The sequence below is a fragment of the Oryctolagus cuniculus genome, chromosome 8 (genome assembly GCF_964237555.1).
Source record: "Oryctolagus cuniculus chromosome 8, mOryCun1.1, whole genome shotgun sequence".
Lineage (NCBI taxonomy): Eukaryota > Metazoa > Chordata > Mammalia > Lagomorpha > Leporidae > Oryctolagus > Oryctolagus cuniculus.
The window spans coordinates 17,006,573-17,030,494 of record NC_091439.1 but is presented as its reverse complement, the minus strand read 5'-3'; the positions used below and the strand labels follow the sequence as shown (position 1 = coordinate 17,030,494).

At 44.3% G+C, this 23,922-nt stretch overlaps 1 protein-coding gene across 4 annotated transcripts in view; it reads right to left on the bottom strand.

The window, feature by feature from the left end:
- The window catches only part of PRMT9 (protein arginine methyltransferase 9), a 39,120-nt gene extending 34,394 nt beyond the window's left edge, over window positions 1-4,726 (bottom strand). Inside the window, exons 1-2 of one of the 4 annotated variants that reach the window (XM_008267376.4) lie at window positions 4,192-4,726; window positions 469-617 (exon numbers count right to left, since the gene is read on the bottom strand). In XM_008267376.4, coding sequence (XP_008265598.3) covers window positions 469-617; window positions 4,192-4,380 — 338 coding nt within the window. In that variant the 5' untranslated portion in view covers window positions 4,381-4,726. The remainder of the gene's footprint in view (window positions 1-468; window positions 618-4,191) is intronic. The other 3 variants (XM_070047459.1, XM_070047458.1, XM_070047460.1) reach the window with 3 other exon arrangements.
- Window positions 4,727-23,922: the final 19,196 nt, after the last annotated feature.

Below are 23,922 nucleotides of genomic sequence, written 5' to 3'. Positions count from 1 at the left end.
TCTTCCCGGTCTATAATGGAGTACTTCTTTTGAGATGCTTTCCCATGAGGTTTTCTCTAGCAACATAAAAAGCAAATTCAACCAAGTTTCAGAGAAAAGTTTTACAAACTCCTAAAAAGGCACCACAGTAAATTCTCTGCCATCCTATGAACCATACCCCCAGTAAGGCTTCAATCTCAGTCCAGTTGGGGGGAACTCTTCCCTGGGTAGTCTAACTCGGCTCCAGGGACAGTGGCTATCATGAATCATATTAGATAATATAAAAACTGCTGATTAATACATCATATCTGTTATTCCCACATTCTTCCGATTTCTTATTTCTTACTCACCAATCCCTTATTACACTGATCCTGTTATAGCTAACAGTTCTTTATAAAAACTTTTCCTGCCCAAATTACTATATAATTTATTCTTGAATCCAGAATGATACAGAATAATTCTCAACAAGTAATACTGAAATCTACAAACCTGAAGAGATGCTCCCCCATACTATTGCAAATCACTTCATCATCAGGAAAAAGTTCCAAGGCCTGCTCATAGCAACCAAGTAAGTCTTGTATTCGACTGAGAGCATGAAGCTCTTCGGCCCATCTGAAGAGCGTGTACTGAAAAGTTTCCTTTACAAACAAGAAAAGAAATGAGTTAGTCAATTAACATAAAAGATCAAAAAATATACAATATTAGTTGAAGATCCCAGAGAAAGGAACTTAACTATTACTGAACAATCACTTAAAAATCACTCAGTTTTAGGTTGCTGTTTGTTGATTAAACATAAATGCAGAAATGAATTTTTTTAACATACATGTGAATAATGTCAGAATTAGACAGCTTAGCCACCTTGTAAATTCCTTTCCTTCTCATCTCCATATCACATCACTCTCTGGATTCTCTGCCTACCTTGTTTTTTGTGGACTCCTATATTTTAGTAGTATGTCTTTGGCCCTCTTTACCTCTCATCCATCACCAATGCATTAACTATCACCAATGTGTTCATGGATGCTACCTTTACATCTCTAATCAGGACAGTATCCTCTGAACCTCAGTCACCTCAACCAGCCATACCAAATATAGTTCAATGCAAATATTTCCTGAACAATCAATGTGTGAAGAACTGGGGCTATCACATAATGAGGAACAACACAAATCATGTTCTTATCCTCATAGAGACCCTGTAAGTGAGAAATTTAACAACCAACTGAAAAAATTCAGAATGCTTGGGGCTGGCGCTGTGGTACAGCGGGTTAAAGCCCCAGACTGCAGCGCCAGCATCCCATATGGGCACCAGTTCAAGTCCTGGCTGCTCTACTTCTGATCCACCTCTCTGCTATGGCCTGGGAAGGCAAGTGGAAGATGGCCCAAGTCTTTGGGCCCCTGCACCCACATGGGAGACCCAGGAGCAGCTCCTGGTTCCTTGCTTCAGATAGGCGTAGCTTCGGCTGTTGTGGCCATTTGGGAAGTGAACCAGCAGATGAAAGACCTCTCTCTCTCTCTCTGGCTCTGGCTCTAACTCTCTCTGTAACTCAGTCTTTCAAATAAATAAATCTTTAAAAAAAAATTCACAATGTTCTAAAGTGAACTATCATACTCCTCTTACACAGGATATAAGGTTGAGATACCACTCAACCTCAAAGCACAAAGTCACCTTTTAATGCTACTCTAACTCCATATTCAATGTTTCAAATCCAGCAAACCCTCTTGAATCTTAATGAGGTCAGCAGTGTCGCACAGTGGGTAAAGGTACCACCTGAGATGCGAGCATCTCATGTTGGTGCTGGTTTATGTCCTGGCTGCTCCACCTCTGATCCAGGTCCCTGCTAATGGTGTAGCAAAACAGAAGATTTCTCAAATGCTTGGTTGGGCCACCACCCACACAGGAGACCCAGGTGGAGTTTCTGGCTCCTCACTTCAGCCTGGTCCAGCCCTGGTCATTGCAGGGCTGAGAACCAGTGGATACAGGGTGTCTCTCTCTCCTTCTCCCTCTCTCTCTCTCTCTTTCAAATAAAAATAAATAAATCTTAAAAAAAATTTATAAAACTGCTGCCGCTTCTCCATCCCCATTGTTAACAACCTAATCTGGCCTTTGTAATCACTTGCTGGACTACAGTAGCCTCCTCACTGTCACCCCAGCTCCAATCTCATCTCCCTCCAGGTATTCTCCATCCTGCAAGATTGTGGAAAATGGGATTACTTTAGACAATCCAACTTCACCATGCAAATATTTTAAATCATCTTAACCCCTGCAACTGAATCACTAGAAAGTCTACTAGAGTGACAAGGATAAGAAGGAGGTTCTAAGGTGGAGAGAAAAATAAGAGATTACATGAAATGGATCATGGGCTCTACAGGTAAGTAGCTTGGTGTGACTGGAGTGTGGGGGTGGGGAACAGAAGGAGTAGCAGGAAATGAGACCTGCAAAGAAACACAAACTTTGTTCAGCAGAAAACGAGGTTACTGAACTCTGTCAATCATGACAGTATGAATTTTAAAAGTCTTTAAATAAAAGTTTTATTTATTAATTTATTTATTTGAAAGGCAGAGTGATTGGTAGTATAGGGGTTGGAGGTGAGAAACAGTAATCTTCCATCTGCTGTTGTACTCTCAAATGCCTGCAACAGCAGGGACTGGGCTACTAGGCTGAAGCCAGGAGCCTGGAGTTCCACCCAGGTGTCCCATAAGGGTGACAAAAACTCAAGTACTTCAGCCATCATTTGCTACCTCCCAGGCACATTAGCAGGAAGCTGGGTCAGAAACAGAGTAGTGGAGGGCTCAATCCCAGGTACTCTGAAATGGGATGTGAGCATTCCCAGCAGTGGCTTAAACCGTTACACAACACCAGCCCCTAGCTGCACTTCTATGTATTAGTCACATGAAAGGCAGAGTGACAAAGATACAGACACACAGACAGAAAGAGAGATCTTCATTCCACTGGTTCATTCCCCAAATGGGCACAACAGCCAGGAGCCTTGAACTCCATCTGAGTCTCCCATGTGGGTGTCAGGGACCCAAATATCTGGGCCATTCTGCTGCCTTCCCAGGCACCTTTAGCAGGGAGCTGGATTGGAAACAGCGCAGCCAGAATTCAAGCCCACTCCATTACGGGATGTTGGCATCACAGGCGGCAGCTGCGCCACAATGCCAGCCCCTAAATGAGCTTTTAATACACACTAAACATCATCAAGAGAGGTACTGTCCCTGATTATAACCCCCCCATGCCACAATGCCAGTGTCCCAAAATAGACTTTTAAATCCATTTTTCTTTTTGAAGGATTCTCATAACACTACCTACATACAGGAGCAATCATCAACATATCATCTCCACCCAGAGTAGGCCAGCTGGTTAGAAAATTTACACTAAATTTATAGGAACTACAAACAGAGCTACCTACATCTACTGTGAGTAGAAGTCAAGGACACTGCTAAACACCCAAGACAAAGAGGTAACCCATGCAAAACTGCAACAGTGCAGCCATGGAGAAACACTGGGTTACATAAAGCAACGTAGGTGGTGGTGAAAAGCTGAAAGTGAACCTGAATCATTTTTCCAAATTCAGGTTTCAGAATCCCTTGGGAAGGAAAAAAAAAAAAAAAAGTACACTCCGGTAACAGAACAGCTGTCAAAAATCACCCAATCATCGAAGCTTAATGAACGCATCCACAAGTGACGGTGAGTTTAGACGAGTAACAAAATTTATCCAACTACAGAGACCTACACCATCCTTTCTACACACAGCAGACACACATGCAAAGGCTCTGACGGGGGAGAAAGGGCATGCTTAAATTCGATTTGGAGGAGGGGGGGGGGGGGTCAGCCAAGGCCTTACTGGCAATTCGAGGGCCTTTAGAAGTGCAATTGGACTTCTGTCGTGAAAAGCTGGCTGCATTGAGCAGACTGCAGGAGAGAGCCTAGTAATGAGCCTGCTACCACACTGGCGGCGGATGACTGAGGCTTGACAGGGTGGTAAAGAGAAGCAGGAAGATGACAGACACCATGAGAAAGTGGAGCCGACAGGAGCTTCGGAGAGCTTTTCCTGTGCGTGCATAAACGGCAGAAGGCAAAAGTGAACACTAAATATGAACAGCACCCACCAGCGACGGATCCAACCCCCTTCCACGCGCGAGCGCGTACACACACACACTTTTTTTTTTTTAATGGAACTTCCGGCAACAATTTAGATGAAGAAGGGCCCTTACCTTCACGTCGTCTTTCAGCTCCGGCGCCAGGCTGAGCACGAGGAGGTAATGGGCATAGGCGGTGCCGAAGTCCTGGGCGCCCAGACAGTGCTCGGCGCTCTGCAGGGACCGCGACACGAGCTCGTCCCGGCCGGCTGCCCCGGTGCCACCCCGGACGCCCCGGCGGGGCCTGGGCCGCGAGTTCGGCATGACAAAGTCACTAATCACAGGAGAGACGCCTTCGTAAACAGAACGAAAACGCTCTCTTTGGTATTCTCCCCGGTGACTCAGCAGAGCTCGAGAACCCGGTCGGAGAAGTTATCCCTCGGCCGCAGGTGAGCGCGCCCACTTCGGTCAGGCGGAATCTCCGCCCTTTTCCAGCCTAGCGAGCGCCGCAACCCGAAATGCACACTGCGCAACTGCAAACTGCGGCTGACGGCGCATGCGCTGCAAACGTCAGCGCGCCCGGCGTGGGCACGTCGACGCATGTGCCCTCCCCAGGAGGAAAGGCACGGGATTGCGCCTGCGCGTAGGCTTGAGCGTGCTAGTCGGTTCTGGAGGCTCTCGGTTTTCTTGTTTGTAATCCGAGCTTTCTCTTCAGCTACTCTTGCCTCCAGTGGAAAGCCAGTCAGCGCGGAGCGACTAAAGGACAGTCAGGCATTTGTGGTGGTGCTTGAAAGCGTTCTGCATCGTGATGCGCCGAGACTGGAGAGAACCCGGAGTTAGCCAAAGTGTCTTCGAGGTGGTAGAAGGCACGCTTTTACGGACTCTATTTTAAATCATTCTTACAAAACTGGGGGCGGGGGCGGGGGTGGGGGGCTTCAGTCCTCACTCAAAGACGGAAAGGTGACATCCAGAGAAGTTACGTGGCCGAGTTCACAGAACCAGTTCGCGTCATGGACATGGCTGAAATCTAAGCTCCCTGACCACCTGTTCGGGTGTCTTAAAACGAGCCTAAGGTTTATTTCATTACTCAGTGTCTGCTGCATAGAAGAACATTTTCTGCATTGGAGTGTGGCCCTCGAGATTCGAATTCAGTGGCCAGTGTTGTGGCGTAGGGTGCCAGGATTTTTTTTTTTTTTTTAAGATTTATTTATTTGAAAGTCAGAGTCACACAGAGAGATGGAGAAGCAGACAGAGAGAGAGGTCTTCATTCCGCTGGTTCACTCCCCAGTTGGCTCCAACGGCTGGAGCTGTGCCGATCTGGAGCCAGGAGCTTATTCCAGGTCTCCCACGCGGGTGCAGGGGCCCAAGGTTTTGGGCCATCTTCTACTGCTTTCCCAGGGCATAGCAGAGAGCTGGATCGGAAGAGGAGCAGCTGGGACTAGAACATGTGCCCATATGGGATGCAGGCGCTTCAGGCCAGGGCTTTAACCTGCTACACCACAGCGCCGGCCCCAAGGGTGCCAGTTCTGATCCAACTCTCTGCTGTAGCCTGGGAAAGCAGCAGAGGATGGCCTGAGAGCTTGTGCCCCTGAACCCCCTTGGGAGACTTGGAAGAAGCTCCTGGCTCCTGGATTCTGATCGATCTGCTCTAGCCATTGCTGCTACTGGGGGGTGAACCAGCGGATGGAAGACCTGTCTCCCTCTCTTTTTCTGTACCTCTGCCTTTCAAATAAGTAAAATAAATCTTTATATATACACATACATATATATATATATTTGAAACTTAAAGATGGAGAGGGGCATAGAAATTAAAGCTGAAAGAATTTGTGTTCCATTTTCAACTATGTTAATGGTGAATATTTTTAAAAAACAAAAATAGAGCAGCTTACTTATTAAACTGAAAAATTGAGGGCGCCAGCGATCAAAGAGCCCTTGTTTGCATGCCTTTTTTCATATGAACCTTCTCAGCACCCGCTGAGTAATCAGTTCTTTAGGCATCCACTCAACTACACTGCACCTGCTCCCCTAGCAGCAAGTGCCACAAGGCAGAAACTACTCTTAACCAATTTAGTATTCTTTCCACCTAGCGAAGTATGACCAAAAGGAAAGACTTAGATTTTTTTGTGCATGTAATGCAGAATGCCCCTCCATGCTTCTGCATTTTGCTTGTAGATTTTACCAGTGATTTATGTCTTACTTCTCTCCTATCCTTAATTACTACTTCCTGTGCTAAACAATTTAAGACCTAACTATGTGGTCTTTCCCTAACAAGACTGAAAGGCCTGAGGCTAAGGCCTCTTTATTCCTAAAAGAATGCCCGTAGAACTTGATGCTTTAAAAAAAAAAAAAAGAGCATGTTCTAATTGAAGCTTGAGACAGAGGCAGAGAGAGCAGAGAATAAACCAGCCATATAAGATCTCTCTCCCCCTCCCACTCTCTACAATTCAAATTATTGTTTTAAAGATTTATTTATTTATATTTGAAAGTCAGAGTTACACAGAGGAGAGGCAGAGAAAGAGAGGTCATCCATCCAGTGGTTCACTCCCCAATAGGCCGCAACGGCCGGAGCTACGCCAATCCGAAGCCAGGAGCCAGGAGCCAGGAGCTTCTTCCAGGTCTCCCACGTGGGTGCAGGGGCTCAAGGACTTGAGCCATCTTCTACTGCTTTCCCAGGCCACAAAATAGAGCTGGATCGGAAGTGGAGCAGCCGGGTCTCAAACTGGCACCCACATGGGATGCCAGCGCTTCAGGCCACAGCGCCGGACCTACAATTCAAATTATCAAAGCTCCTGGCTTCAGTCCCACCCAGTCCCAGCCACTGTAGGCATTTAGGGAGTAAAGTGGGAGCTTCCTTTCTATCTCTCTCTTTCTCTCTTTCTCTCTCATATGAGAGTCTTTAGTCCCTAAAAGTCACACAAATATTCAGTTACACTGTTCTACATGGACACAATAAAAGAATAGAGCCTCTTAGATTTGGTCTTTAGGAGTAAATAAACTGAAAAGGACACAGCCTCAACTTTTTTTGTAGTAACATTATAGGAAATGGATCATCAAGGTTCTTGCTTGCTTTTGGAATAACAAAGATGAGCCAAATTTACCTTAAAAATATTGAACCCTAGCCACAAATAAACCCTGCCTCTCAAATAAATATTTTAGCATTTTCTTTTTTCAAAACTTTTTTACTTTTTATTTTTTATTAATATAAAGAGAACAGATTTAATGTATTTCATAGGTACAGTTCTAAGAAAATAAACATACTTCCCTTCCTCTCCCTCTCCCTCCCTAATTCCCCCTCCTTCCTTCCTTTCTTTTTTTTCTTTAATTTTTACAAAGACATAATTTCAACCCACTCTATAATCACAGGCCTAATTCACCACTAACCATAATACTCAACAAGTAAAAAATAGAAAGACCAGGGCTGGCGCCATGGCTCGCTTGATTGGTCCTCTGCCTGCGGTGCCGGTATCCCGTGTGGGCGCCAGGTTCTGGTCCCAGTCGCTCCTCTTCCGGTCCAGCTCTCTGCTGTGGCCCGGGAGGGCGATGGAGGGTGGCCCAGGTGCTTGGGTCCCTGCACCCCACAAGGGAGTTCAGGGGGAGGCGCCTGGCTCCTGGCTTCGGATCAGTCCAGTGCCAGCCGTGGCAGCCATATAAAAAAAAAAAAATAGACCACAGTTCCACAGAAATATAAACAAGGGCTGAAACTAACAATCGTATCACAACATGTCCATTTCATTCCTATACATTTTTGTCTTCTATGTTAACTGCCACATATCAGGGAAAACATGATATTTGTATTTTTGAGATTGGCTTTTTTTCTCTAAGTATAATGGTTTCCAGTGGCATCCATTTTGTTGCAAAAGACAGGATTTCATTCTTCTGTTTATGATTGAGTTGTATTCCATAGTGTGTATGTTCTGCATTTTCCTGTCATCGGTTGATGGACATCTGGGTCGATTCCATATCTTAGCTATTGTGAATTAAGCTGCAATAAACATGGAGGTATGGATCACTCTTTCACATGCTGATTTCATTTGGATAAATTCCTAAGAGTGGGATTGCTGCATCATGCGGTTAGATCTGTTTTCAGATTTCTGAGGTCTCTGCATACTGTCTTCCATAATGGTTGACCTAGTTTACATACCCACCGACGGTAGGTTAGGGTACATTTTCCCTACATCCTTGCCAACATTTGTTATTTTTTTGAATTTTGTATGATAGTCATTCTAACTGGAATGAAGTGAAACTTCATTGTGATTTTTATTTGCATTTCCCTGATGGCTAGTTATCCTGAGCATTTTTTTATTTGTCTGTTGGCCATTTGAATTTCATTCTTTGCAAAATGCTTTTTCATCTCCTTTGCCCATTTCTTAACCGGATTGTTTGTTTTGTTGTTGTTGAGTTTCTTGAGCTCTTTATAGATTCTGGTTAATAATCCTTTAGCAGTTGTGTAATTTGCAAATATTTTCTCCCATTCTATCACTTGCCTCTTCATTTTGTTGAGGGTTTCCTTTGCAGTACAGTGTTTCTTTTGCAGTTCCTACCTTGATGTAATCCCATTTATCTATTTTTGTCCTCATGGCCTGTATTTCTGGGGTCTTTCCCAAGAAGTCTTTGCCTATGCCAATGTCCTGCAGAATTTCCTCACTGTTTTCCTCTAGTAATGTGATGGGATCAGTTCATAGATTTAGATCCTTGATTCATTTTGAGTTGATTTTTTATTTAAGGTGTAAGGTAGGAGTCTAGTTTCATACTTCTGTATGTAAATAAATGAATCATGAAGCCATCAAGAGGAAAAAGCATACTATGTATGATGTACACAATGTAATTAAGAGTTGACTTCTCATTAGAAACAAATACTGAAGGTCATGGGAATTGTATACACAAATTTGGAAACAAAAACTGTCAACAAAGAATTCTATATCTGGGGGCCAGCACTGTGGTGTAGCAGATAAAGCCATTGCCTGCAGTACCGGCATCCCATATGGGTGTTGGTTCTAGTTCCAGCTGCTCCACTTGCAATCCAGCTCTCTGCTGTGGCCTGGGAAAGCAGTAGAAGATGGTTCAAGTCTTTAGGCCCCTGCACCCATGTAGGAGACCCAGAAGAAGCTCCTGGCTCCTGGCTTCAGATTGGTGCATCTCTGGCTATTGTGGCCATTTAGGGGATGGACCAATGGATGGAAGACCTCTCTCTTATCTCTCTCTCTGTGCCTTTGCCTCTCTGTAACTCTGTCTTTCAAATAAATAAATCTTGAAAAATAATTCTATATCTGACAAAGTATATTTCAAAAATAATTAAAAGGTGAAAACATTCCCAGATAAAAACAGAGTTTTCTCTGAAGTTCTTATATTTGCTAAAGTTAGTCTTTCAGGCTGAAATGAACTGATACTAGTACATAACTGAACACTACATACAGAAATAAAGAATATTGCTAAAGTAAATACGTAGACAAATGTGAAAATCCATATTGTTATCCATTTGTTTGTAGCTGTTCTTTTTCTTCTATCTGATTTAAAAGGTAACTATACAGAGCACTAGTTTTAAATCCAAGTTGCTGGGTACGCAATGTATAAAAATATCGTTTGTGGGGCAGGTATTTAGCCTAGCAGATAAAACATCAATTGGAATGACTGCATGGCACGTTGAGAGGCAGAGAGAGAGAGAATGCTCCCATCTGCTCATTCACTCTGTAAATTCCTGAAACAATGCTGCTGGGCCATGCCAAAGCCAAGAGTTGAGGACTCAGTCTGGATCTTCCATGCAGATGGCAGGAACCCAAATACTTGAGCCATCACTTGCTGTGTCTCAGGGTGTGTATTATCAGGAAGCTGGAAATTCATAACTTAATGATATACAATGAAATGTAAACATAATTATAGGGCAGTGCCACGGCTCACTATGCTAATCCTCCACCTGCGGCGCTGGCACCCCTGGTTCTAGTCCCCATCGGGGTGCCGGATTCTGTCCCGGTTGCCTCTCTTTCAGGCCAGCTCTCTGCTGTGACCCAGGAGTGCAGTGGAGGATGGCCCAAGTGCTTGGGCCCTGCAACCCATGGGAGACCAGGAAAAGCACCTGGCTCCTGCCTTCAGATCAACGGCAAAGGAAGACCTTTCTCTCTGTCTCTCTCTCTCATTGTCCACTCTGCCTGTCAAAAAAAAAAAAAAAAAAAACATAATTATAACAAATGAAGAGATGGAGCTAGTAATCAAAAGCTTCCAACAAAAAATCCAGGACCAGAAGAAATGTACGAGGGCAGAGGAAATAATTTTGTGAGGAGTGAAGACATCTTCATTGATGCATTCAACCAAATATTTAAAAAATACAAACACAAATTCTTTTCAAAGTCTTCCAACAATAAAAAGAGGACTAAATGCTGTAAGCCCAGCATTACCTCCATACCAAAGTCAGATACAACATCACAAGAAGAATTCATAGACTAATATCTCTTATGAAAATCCACATAAACAACCTCAATCAAAATCTAGCAAACAAAATCAAGAAGCATTTAAAAAGGATTATGCATGATAATCAAGAAGGATTTACTCCAGGAAAACTAGTTTGATTTAACTTTGAGAATCCATTAGTGTTATTCCATATTCAAAGAATAAAGTGAGAAAATACATAATCATCTCAGTAGGGCCAGAAAGTGTTTGACAATATCTAACATATTTTTATGATAAAAGTACACACAAAAAAACACTAAGAATGGAAGAGCACTTTTTTTTTAAAGATTTATTTGTTTATTTGAAAGTCAGAGTTACAAGGCAGAGGCAGAGTGAAAGAAAGAGAGATCTTCCATTCACTGGTTCACTCTCCAAAAGGCCACAACAGCAAGAGCTGGGTCAATCTGAAGTCAGGAGCCAGGAGCTTCTTCTGGGTCTCCCGCGCTGGTGAAGGGGCCCAAGGACTTAAGCCATCTTCAGTTGCTTTCCCAGGCCATAGCAGAGAGCTGGATCGGAAGTGCATCAGCCGAGACCCCAACTGGTGCCCATATGGGATGCTGGCAGTCCAGGTGGTGGCTTTACCTGTTACACCACAGCACTGGCCTCCAAGAGCACTTTCGTAATCTACTAAGAAGCACCTATGCAAAACCCAGAGATCACATATTTCACAGTGAAAGACAAGCTTTCCTCCTGAGATTAGGAACAAAATAAGGCTGCATTTCTATTCATCACTGGGCACCATCTCACTGGCTTATTTGACATCTGTATGAGTACATCTTTGGTTAGTTGTCCAGATCTTTTGCCCATTTGTTAATCAGGTTGTCCATTTTCTTATTGTTGCAGTGCATTAGTTCTTTGTATAATATTTGGAAAACAGTCATTTATTGACTATATTTCTGCAAGCATTTTTTTCAGGTTTGTGGCTTGTCTTTTATTTATTTATTTTTATTATTTAAAATATTTTGTTTATTTATTTGAGAGGTAGAGTTACAGACAGTGAGAGAGACAGAAAGGTTTTCATTCTGTTGGTTCACTCCCCAAATGGCCGCAACCACCGGAGCTGCACTGATCCAAAGCCAGGAGCCAGGTGCTTCTTCCTGGTCTCCCTTGTGGGTGCAGGGGCCTAAGCACTTGGGCCGTCTTCTACTGCTTTCCCAGGCCACAGCAGAGAGCTGGATTGGAAGAGTGGCAGCCAGGACTAGAACCCATGCCCATATGGGACTGCAGGCGGAGGATTAACTCACTGCCCCATGGTGCTGGCCCTGTTGTCTTTTAAAAAATATATTTATTTATTTAAAAGTCAGAGTTACAGAGAGCTTCCATCCAATGGTTCACTCCCAAAATGGCCTCGATAGCCAGGGCTGGCTCAGGCCAAAGCCGGGAGCTTCATTCAGGTTTCCCACATTAATGGCCTTTTTCCCAGGCCATTAGCAGAGAGCTGATTGGAAGTGGAGCAATTGGGACACAAACCAGTGCCTATATGGGATGCTGGCGGCACAGGCAGTGACTTTATTCCACAATGCTGCCCCTTGTGGGTTTGTCTTATTTTATTGGCTTTGTCTTTTTTTATTGACTGTCCTTTGAAGAGCAGAAGTGGTTTTCTTTTCTTTTTTTTTCTTCCTTTTTAAACAGTTTTTATTAATTTGAAAGGCAGAATGAAAGAGAGAGTCAGACAGACTTGAACTTGTGCTTATACGGGATACCAGCATCACAGTTGGTGGTTCAGCCTGCTGTGCCACAACACTAGCCCCAGGATAAACTGTTTTATACAGATGATGCCTAAGGAAGGAACTCACAAATCAGTGGATCAGTAGCTGAGAGTTTAACCAGCGCTTTGATAAGGGCTGCTGGCATCACAGCTCAACTCACTGTGCCCAATACCAGCCCCAGAAGTTTTGAATTTTAATGAAATCTAGTTTATCAGTTCTTTCTTTCATGGATCATGCCTTCGGTATTATTTCCAAAAGTTGTTTCCATCCCCAAGTTCATCCAGACATTCTCACATGTTGTCTTTTAGGAGTTTAATTATTTTTTTTTAATTTTACACTTACAACTACTATCTATTTTGAATTAATTTTTGTGAAAGGTATAAGATCTGTGTTTATAAGGCTGGCATTATGGTGTAGTAAGTTGAGCCACCACATGCAGGGTCAGCATCCCATATAGCCATCAGTTCAAGTCCCAGCTGCTCCACTTCCATCCAGCTCTCTGTTAATGCACCTGGGAAAGCACCTGAGGATGCCTCAAGTCCTTGGGAACCTGCACCCATGTGAGAGACCTGGAAGAAGCTCCTAGTTACTGGTTTTGGCCTGGCCCAGCCCCAGCCATTGCAGCCATTTTGGGAGTGAACCAGCAAATGGAAGAACTCTCTCTCTCTCTCTCCACCTCTGCCTTTCAAATAAATAAAAAATAAATACTTTTTAAAAAGATCTGTGTTTACATTTTCTTTTGCATGAGATATCTAGTTTTCCTAGCACTACATGATGAATAAAACTGCTTTTGCTCCATTATGTTTCCTTTGCCCCTTTGTCAACGATCAATCAACTATCTCTAAAAGGATCTGGGCTCTCTGATCTTGTTCCTTTGATCTATTAATTTTTTTGATTGTCAGATAACATTGTTTATTTTTATCATTTACAACATGATGTCTGGTAGAATGGTTAAATCTAGATAATTAACAAATGAATGCATTACCTTACATAGTTTCCAGTTTCTGTTTATTTGAGAGGCAAAGAGACAAACAGAAAGCTCCTATCCATTGGTTCACTCAAATACTCACAACATTCAGGGCTGGATTAGGCCAAAGCCAGGATCTGAAAACTTGATCTAGGTCTGACAAATGGGTGACAGGAACCTAATTACTTGAGCCATCATCACTGCCTCCCTCCTGGGGCCTTCATTGGCAAAAAGCTGGAATCAGGCGCTACAGCTGGAACTCAAACAAGGTACTCTGATGTGGGATGTGGGGGATCGTAATCACTAGGCCAAATGCCTACTCTAAGTCAGTTGTGTAATTTTCCCCAAATGGATCTTATACATGCATCATTAAATTTATAACTAAGTATTTCATTTTTAGGGGGTACTATTTCTCATTTCTTTTTTTTTTTTTTTTTTTCTTTGAGAGAGAGTGTTTGACAATGAAAGACAGATAGGCCGGTGGAAAGATATCTCCCATCTGCTGGTTTACTCTCTACATGCCCACAATTGCTGGGGCTGGAACAGACTGAAACTGGGAGCCAAAAACTCAATCTGAATCTCCCATGTGGGTAATAGGAACCCAACTATTCAGGTCTTTGCCTGCTGCCTTCCCAGGGTGCACATTAGCGAGAAGTTGTATTCAGAAAAAGAGCAGAGACTTGAATCTAGTCCTCTGCTATGGAATGTGAATGGCCCAAGTGGCATCTTAACTGTTAGACCAAACACTCACCCTATTAATGTGCTTCTAATTTCAAATTTCACTAATTCTAATGTCTGTCTGCTTTGTGTTTTCTTTCTTTTTTTTTTTTCCTCTTGCTTCATTAGCTAGGATTTCCAGTACATTGTTGAAAAGGAGTAGTGAGAAGGGACATCTTTGTGTTTCTACTGCTCTTAATGGAAAAGCTTTTCGTTTGTTACCATTAACAATGGTGTTATGTATAGGATTTTTGAAGCTGTGGCTTAATAAGTCAAAATGTTGGCCGGCGCCGTGGCTCACTAGGCTAATCCTCTGCCTTGCGGTGCCGGCACACCGGGTTCTAGTCCCGGTCGGGGCGCAGGATTCTGTCCCGGTTGCCCCTCTTCCAGGCCAGCTCTCTGCTATGTCCAGGGAGTGCAGTGGAGGATGGCCCAAGTGCTTGGGCCCTGCACCCCATGGGAGACCAGGAAAAGCACCTGGCTCCTGGCTCCTGCCATCGGATCAGCGCGGTGTGCCGGCCGCAGTGCGCTGGCCGCGGCGGCCATTGGAGGGTGAACCAACAGCAAAGGAAGACCTTTCTCTCTGTCTCTCTCACTGTCCACTCTGCCTGTCAAAAAAAAAAAAAAAAAAAAAAAAAAAGAGAGTTCTTCAAAATCTTAAACATCAAATTACTATATGACCTAGCAGTTCTACTCCTAGGCCTATGTCTGAAAGAATTTAAAACAAATATTCACTCTAAAACTTGTAAGCAAAGTTTTATTATGGCATTATGCATAGTAGCCAATAAATGGACACAACCCAAGTGTTCATCAATTGATAAATGGATAAGCAAAATGTGGTATATCTGCCACTAAAAGGTGTTCTATGGATAGATGCTACAACATATGTGAGCCTTTAAAATGTTTGCCAAGTGAAAGTGGGCAGTTACCAAAGACCAAATATTATACAATTCCATTTGCACAGCTTTTCATCATTTTAGCCAAAGTGCCTAGGAGGGAAGAAAGGTTATTTTGACTTACAGTTTGAAGAATCACAGTCCATGACTGGGCAGTGCCATTAATTCAGACAAAAAGTGAGGCTGGAAGATGGTGGACAGACCATCACATGGCAAGCCAGAAAACATAGCAATTCAGGGAGCACGCTCAGCTTATATAAGCAACCCTCTGACAAGAACTACCTTCCAAGGGCCAGCCCTAATGACCTGAAGACCTCTCATTAGTTCCCTCTACCAGGCTCCATGATTAGATCAAATATCTTAGTCCATCAACATTAACCCATTAACCATTAACGTAAGACTTTGGAGGTTAGATGTCTGCATGAGTCTGGAGAGCCAAATCCTGATCAACTATAATATCTGAAATGTCCGGAACAGGCAAGTCTGTGCTACAGTAGTTGTTTCCTGACTCAGATTTGGGATAGAGAATGACTGTGAATGTATACAGAATTTCTTTTGGGGGCAATGAAAATGTTCGGAATTGGATTACAAAGAGGGTTGCCTAACAGTGAATATACTAAAAACCACCAAAGTATATGCTTTGAAAGGGTGAACTTTCTGTTTCATGAAGTATATCTGAATTTTTGCAAGTATTATACAGGAATAAAAGCCCTGATAGGAGTTGCAATTTTTAGGAAAGAAACTAACATATGAAAAATTGGAGGAAATGAAGCCTCTATTCAATTCAATTATTAATTCTGGCCTCCTCTAAAAATTGCATGAGAAGTTCATTTAAATGGTTGAATTAATTGTATAGATATTCAGAAAGCTGGTAGGATGTGAACTGGTTCTTGAAAATGCGTAGAATTTGGGGCATCCTGAGATGAAGGGAACACTATTGTTCCAGGTGAAGGGACAAGCACAAGCGGAAACAAAAAGGTGGAAACTGGGGGCCGGCATTGTGGCCCAGTAGGTTAAGCTGGTGCCTGCGACATCAGTGGTTGCTCCACTTCCATTCAGATCCCTGCTAATGTGCCTGAGAAAGCAGCAGAAGATGGACCAAGTGCTTGGTCCTCTGCCACCTACATGGGAGATGTAAATGCAATTACGGGCTCCTGGCTTTGGCCTGGGCCAACACTGGCTATTGCAGCCATTTGTGGGATGAAAACAACAAACAACAGAGGGAAGATTGCTTTCTCTCTCTTGCTCTCCCTTTCTGTCTCTGTTGCACTGCCTTTCAAATAAATAAGTAAATAAATCAAGAAAGAAAGAAAGAAAGAAAGAAAGAAAGAAAGAAAGAAAGAAAGAAAGAAAGATTGTCCTCAAAGGCCATATTCAGTATTGCTAGTTCATAAGTATTATACATTGTCTTCATATCATTGTAGCAAATTCTTTTTATAGCCTTCTCGAAGGAATTATTATGTAAAACATTCACTCAATAATTTAAATTGTTTACAGACTTATTTTATTTATTTGAAAGAGTAATGGAAAAAGAGAGAGAGATGTCTTCCATCTTCTGGTTCACTCCCCAGATAGCCACAACGGACCCGGGCTAGGCCAGGCCAAAGCCAGGAGCTTCAGCTGGGTCTGCCACATAGGTACCAGGATCCCAAGCACATGGCCCATCTTCCCCTGATTTTCCCAGGCCATTAGCAGGAAGCTGGATTAGAAGTGGAGCAACCAGGACACAAACTTGTGCCCATATAGGATGCGGCATCACAGATGGTGATTTTAATCACTACACCACTACACTGGCCCCTAAATAAATCTTTTTTAAAAATTGCAAACACACTGGGGCCAGCACTGTGGTGCAGCGGGTTAAAGCCCTGGCCTGAAGCGCTGGCATCCCATATAGGCGCTGGTTCTAGTTCCAGCTGCTACTCTTCCGATCCAGCTCTCTGCTGTTGCCTGGGAAAGCAGCAGAAGATGGAATGTGGGAGACCCGGAAGAAGCTGCTGGCTCCTGGCTTCGGATGGGCACAGCTCCGGGTGTTGCGGCCATCCGGGGAGTGAGCCAACAGATGGAAGACCTCTCTCTATCTCTGCCTCTCCTTCCCTCTCTATGTAACTTTGGCTTTCAAATAAATAAAATAAACCTTTTTTCTTTTTTTTTTTTTTTGATGGGCAGAGTGGACAGTGAGAGAGAGAGAGACAGAAAGAAAGGTCTTCCTTTTACCATTGGTTCACCCTCCAATGGCCACTGCAGCCGGCGCGCTGTGGCCAGGGCACCACACCCCAAATGGCCGCTATGGCCGGCGCTGCGCCAATCTGAAGCCAGGAGCCAGGTGCTTCTCCTGGTCTCCCATGCAGGTGCAGGGCCCAAGCACTTGGGCCATCCTCCACTGCCTTCCCGGGCCACAGCAGAGAGCTGGACTGGAAGAGGGGCAACCAGGACAGAATCCGGCGCCCCAACCGGGACTAGAACCCAGTGTGCTGGCGCGCAGGCGGAGGATTAGCCTATCGAGCCGCGGTGCCAGCCAATAAAATAAATCTTTAAAAAAATTACAAACACTTATTTTTGAAAAGGTGGGAGTGGGCACTAGAGAGAGTGGAGAAAGGCATGTCTCCATAAAAATTTATTTAATTAATTTGAGTAGCTGTGAAAAATAAAATTAAGCATATGGAATGGGTCGACATCATAAAAAACTGGATAAGAATACAGAGGAGGCTCTCCTGATTCTGAGGGCAGCAACAGGATATTGTATATATTCACTTTTTTTTTTTTTTTTTTTTTTTGACAGGCAGAATGGACAGTGAGAGAGAGAAACAGAGAGAAAGGTCTTCCTTTGCCGTTGGTTCACCCTCCAATGGCCTCCTGATCCGAAGTCAGGAGCCAGGTGCTTCTCCTGGTCTCCCATGCGGGTGCAGGGCCCAAGCACTTGGGCCATCCTCCACTGCACTCCCTGGCCACAGCAGAGAGCTGGCCTGGAAGAGGGGCAACTGGGACAGAATACGGCGCCCTGACCGGGACTAGAACCCGGTGTGCGGGCGCCGCAAGGCGGAGGATTAGCCTATTGAGCCATGGCGCCGGCCTCACTTTCTAAAGAAAAAGAATTCACATTTCTGGAAGGCTGGAAGGTTGGTAAGACATCAGTTGCAAGACAAATTGTACAATAATTCAGGTATAAGAAAATTCAAGGTTGAACGAGAAACAGAGCCCTGAGGATAGCAGTAAGGGAAATTTAAGAGATTTTCATTTCAAAAATAGAAAAAAAGAGATTATTCTGAAAGAGCCAAGTAAAAATAAAACATCAGGCCATTAGGAAAACAGAGGAAAATGGAAACTGGGAAAAGATGTCAAGTTACAGAGAAGGGAAGTGGTGATATTGAGGCAACCATGCTGGTAAATCAAATATCTGTTAAATATTGGGATTAAAGACACAGAAATGCTGGGGGGGAGGGGTGTTTCTGCATAAAAGTGATAAGTACAATAATTAGAATTTTTCCCCAAATGAATACATACTGTCACACAACTTCCAATAATTCAGGAATATTTTCCAATGTACTAAATAAGACAAGAAGGAATGGATACATGCCTTTTGCAGACTTGTCAGTCTCTGTGTGCTTCAAGTTTCTTTTTTGGAAAATGGGGATAATAAGAGGAGCTACCTCGTAAGGTTGCTTGGAGGATTTGTTGAGTTCTTGCATTTGGGCACTTGGAACAACGCCTGCTGGAGTAAGAGCTCAGGAACTACAGACGGTTATTATGGTCACTTGCAGTAACATAAATTATCCATGGGGTCCCAAGATTTAATGGAATGAACACACTATCAGAAGACTTGATTTCAAGACCCTGTGCTAGGCCAGCGCCTACGGCACCGGCACCCCAGGTTCTAGTCCCGATTGGGGCGCTGGATTCTGTCCCGGTTGCTCCTCTTCCAGTCCCGCTCTCTGCTGTGGCCCAGGAGTGCAGTGGAGGATGGCCCAAGTGCTTGGGCCCTGCACCCATGTGGGAGACCAGGAAGAAGCACCTGGCTCCTGGCTTCAGATCAGCGCAGCGCGCTGGCCGTAGCAGCCATTTGGGGGGGTGAACTAATGGAAGGAAGACCTTTCTCTCTGTCTCTCTCTTTCATTGTCTAACTCTGCCTGTCAAAAAAAAAAAAAAAAAAAAAAAAAGACCCTGTGCTAAATTCATTAACTCTGTCCATTTGAACAATAGTACTAAGGAAAAAGTCTTTGGTTTGAAATTCTAGTTCTACCACCTATTAGTAGCTTGACCTCAGCCAGCATGTTGAAGTTTAGTTTCCTCACTCTGAAAACTGGATATAATAACCCCATCCTGTATGTCACTGTGAGATTATAGTACCATAGAGAAAGCCCCTGGCACATAGAAGTGATTATTATTTAGTATTACTTAAGTGTTTTGTTTCATTTTGAGTCCCTTTAGATGTATACTTCAGTGATTCAGAGAAAGATTATCCCAGGATAGTTAAAAATAGAGATCACTTAGGGATAAAGAACAGGAGGTGGGATATACCTTTGAAAGATACCTTATCAAATTCTTTGATAAAATAAAATGGGTGGCGGCATTGTGGCATAGCAGGGAAAGTTGCCGTTTGCAGGACCGGCCTCCCATTTGGGCACCAGTTCGAGTCCCGGCTGCTCCTCTTCTGATCCAGCTCTCTGCTATGGCCTGGGAAAGCAGTGGAAGATGGCCCAAGTGCCTGGGCCCCTGCACCCTCATGTGAGATGGGGAAGAAGCTCTTGGCTCCTGGCTTCTGTTCAGATCAGCTCGGGCCATTGCAGCTATTTGGGGAATGAACCAGCAGATGGAAGACCTCTCTCTCTCTCTGCCTCTGCTTCTGCCTCTCTGTAACTCCGCCTTTCAAATAAATAAATAAATGCTTAAAAAAAAAAGTAAAAGGGGTCACAAAGAGGAACCAACTGTGTTTAAAGGACTGTCAGAAGTCTCCTTACCCCAAGATGTTCAGAATCAAGCCATGTGTTTGATGACACTGGTACGAGGGAAGAACAGAAATTCCAGAAGGCTCTTTACAGTAAATGGGAATGCAATAAGGAGAGTCATCCGATAGGAAACCTTTGTGTTTTGTTTTTTTTTTTGACATATAGTAACTTACACAGATTATCACATATGTGATGGGAAATCTCTTCACACACTTAAAAATCAGTGAAGACACGAAGGAGCTTTTGTTTATGCTAATACTAGCTATCTCTATTTGAGAAATCAAAGCAGGTTTCAAAAAATATTCATTACTTTATTTTAAATAATAATATATAGTAATGATGTTGTAAATTGCCAAATTAACATTTTTATGAAAAATAGTTACATTTTCCAAAACCATAAAAAGCATAGTGAGAAGAATGGCATTGTCTTATACTTTCAAATCCTTTGATACCAAATATCCTCAAATCTGCTTCTCATTCTATCTGTTGCAATATGTTGGTTTAGTTGCAGGGCCTGAAGAAAACCTGGCTCGACTAGAAACACAGTGGTGAAAAAGGGGAGAGTATTTTAACAGAATTTTTTGATAATTGAGAACTTTTTTCTTTAATACATTTCTCAACAAATAATGATTATTTAAAGGTTAGTTGCAGTATGAAATCTTAAAATAAATAAACTTTTCATACTGTTACATTAAAATTTAGCAGGCTCTCTCACACTTTTAATAGATCTTTAACTCACACCTGATTTTGTAACATCATGAATTGGTCATTTGGATAATATTAGTTCACTAGCTTCTATAGATTTTTCCAATCTTTGGCACATTTCATCACAATATCAGAAATTAAACAAAAGACCTTTTTAAAAATTTATTTTAAAGGCAGAGAGTCAGACAAGCAGAGATTTCCCATGTGCTTGTTCTCTCCCTAGATGCCCTTAACAGCCAGGGCTGGGGCCAGGTCAAAGCTAGGAGCTGGGAACTCAATCCAAGTCTTCATGTGGGTGTCAGGGTCTCAAGTACTCGAGCCATCACCTGCTGCCACCCATGGTGCACTTTAGCAGGACTCTAGAATCAGGAGCGGAGCTGGAATTTGAACCCAGGCCCTCCAGTATGTCATGCAGGCATTTCAAGCGACATCGTAAGCGGTGCACCAAACTCCCCCGCTCATATTTACTAACACTGCCACCAAACTCATTTGACATTCTGCTTTTGAAGGTATCAAGCTTAAGACTGGTGGATATGAATTTTCCAAATTCCAGTTCTTGTCTGGAAGCTCAAGTTTTATCATTGGCACTAAATATTGTCAGTTATTTTCCTAGAAATTACAGATGCTCTTGACTCAATTTCAGGAAAAAAAAAAAAAAACTACCATATTTCCAAGCATAAATAAGCATAGTTTGCCTTCCAGTTGTTCTTTCAAGTACAGATGGGTGTCATGAGAAACGGGGCTGGTTCAGCAAGCAACTCAAGCAGTCATGCGTGTGCCTTTCCTCAGGATAGCATCTTCCTTCTGTCTGCAGCAGATGTGCTGTGTGCATATTTCCTGCTTTGTCACACAGAATGTTAAAAAGATGTGTACTCAAGGGGTGAAATTTAAAGTGAATGCTTGTTAGTAGTTCCTTAAAACAGCTGAAATGAAACAGGCTTTTTGGCACTATGGCGTTGCGGGTAAAACCGCCGCCTGCAGTGCCGGCATCCCATATGGATGCCAGCTCGGAGTCCCAGCTGCTCCAGCTCTCTGCTGTGGCCTGGGAAAGCAGTAGAAGATGGCCCAAGTCCTTGGGCCCCTGCACCCACGTGAGAGACCTGGAGGAAGCTCCTGGCTCCTGGCTCCTGGCTCCTGGCTCCTGGCTTCGGATCGGCACAGCTCCAGCCACTGCGGCCATCTGGGGAGTGAACCAGCGGATGCAAGAGCCCTCTTTCTTTCTGCCTCTGCCTCTCTGTAACTCTGCCTTTCAAATAAATAAATAAATCTTAAATAAAAATAAAAATAAAAATAAAAATAAAAATAAAATATCCTGCATATCTCCAAATGCCCGCTAGGGGGCCTGTTTCACCCCAATAACCTAATCGCTTATTTGCCAATATACATGCTTTCTGAGGAAGGCAGCAGGATCCAGTTCAGAGCTCGTGACTGAAGCTTCTCCTCAGGCTTTCTAAGCTCTGCTCCCCCACCAGCAGGCCTCCCTCTTCTCCCGCGGCATCAGTAGCATCCATTGCTTCAGGATGGGAGTAGCATACCCCAGGGGGAAAAGAAAGCCACATTTCTGAGTGGAATTTTAAAACCAAAGGTGAAAACAGTAGACTTTGTATTAGAAGGGCCAGGTTTGTTGACACGAGAAACAAGTATTTTGAGTTCCAGATAAGTAAGAGCACTGAGGACTCGGCAGAGCCGTTACCTGCTAAACTGGAGAGTTAGTTAGGAGTTATGAAGTTACCCACCGAGGAAGTACAAGTTCAATGTGCTAGAAAGAGGAAGAGACTCTGAGGACCTATGACTGGAATGTAGATGCTTGGTGGGTGCCCAAGCAAGGACTGTGCCCCTGCCTGTTCCTCCAAGTCAGCTGAGAGGGCAGGGTGTTCCCCAGGGGGACAAGGAGGACTTCAGAGCACTGAGGGCCTTCGCCTTGCTTCCAGCAGGCTCCTCTGAGAAGTCCCTGCCCACCACCAGGCCGGGGCAGTCCACTGAGACTCTCTCCATCACCCTGCGGGATACCCAGCATCCCAGAGCAACACAGCAGTGGCCAAAAGTGGTGAAGGCCAGGAGGCGTCTTATGGCAAAGGTGGGACGAACAGACATGGGTGCAGACAAGGGCCAGCGAGCAGACACTGATCACCAAAGATAAGAAGGAAGTGCCCAGCTCCCCAGGTCCTGGCCCAAGGGCCGCTGAGGTCAGTATAACATATAAATCCCCGGAGAAAGGAGGAGAGAGGGGAGGGGACATAACCCTAGGTTAACAGAGTCTAAACGTGTAAATGCAATGTTCATGCAGAAGGTTGCTCTAATGGGCCGGCGCTGCAGCTCACTAGGCTAATCCTCCACCTTGCGACACTGGCACACCAGGTTCTAGTCCCGGTCGGGGCGCCGGATTCTGTCCCGGTTGCCCCTCTTCCAGGCCAGCTCTCTGCTGTGGCCCGGGAGTGCAGTGGAGGATGGCCCAAGTGCTTGGGCCCTGCACCCCATGGGAGACCAGGAGAAGCACCTGGCTCCTGCCATCGGATCAGCGCGGTGAGCCGGCCGCAGCAGCCATTGGAGGGTGAACGAACGGCAAAGGAAGACCTTTCTCTCTCTGTCTCTCTCTCTCTCACTGTTTACTCTGCTTGTCAAAAAATTTTAAAAAAAATTAAAAAAAAAATAAGGTTGCTCTAATGGGGACATAGCATAGCAACTAAGTGCAGTACAATAAAGACATTAAGAGCCCATGAAGGGCCAGTGCCGCAGCTCAGTAGGCTAATCCTCCGCCTTGCGGCGCCGGCACACTGGGTTCTAGTCCCGGCCGGGGCACCGGGTTCTGTCCCGGTTGCCCCTCTTCCAGGCCAGCTCTCTGCTGTGGCCAGGGAGTGCAGTGGAGGATGGCCCAAGTGCTTGGGCCCTGCACCCCATGGGAGACCAGGATAAGTACCTAGCTCCTGCCATCGGATCAGCGCGGTGAGCCGGCCGCAGCAGCCATTGGAGGGTGAACCAACGGCAAAGGAAGACCTTTCTCTCTGTCTCTCTCTCTCACTGTTCACTCTGCCTGTCAAAAAAAAAAAAAAAAGCCCATGAAGTCCATCCTTACACTAATGGATATTTGTACCCTCTTTAGTTACACCCTTTAAATTTCTTTTTTTTAAATAAAGATTTATTTATTTGAAAGATAGAGCTATAGAAGACAGGAGAAGAGAGAGAAAGATCCTCCATCTGCTGGTTCACTCCCCGAATGGCTGCAACGGTCAGAGCTGGGCCAGGCTGAAGCCAAGAGCCAGGAGCTTCCTCCCTGTCTCCCACATGGGTGCAGGGGAACAAGGGCTTGAGCCATCTTCTTTTGCTTTCTCAGCCACATCAGCAGGGAGCTGAATCAGAAGTGAAGCAGGGGCCAGTGCTGTGGTATAGTGGGTAAATCGGCCGCCACCTGCAGTGCTGGCATCTGATATGGCTGCCGGTTTGAGACCTTGCTGCTCCAATTCCAATCCAGCTCCCTGCTAATGTGCCTG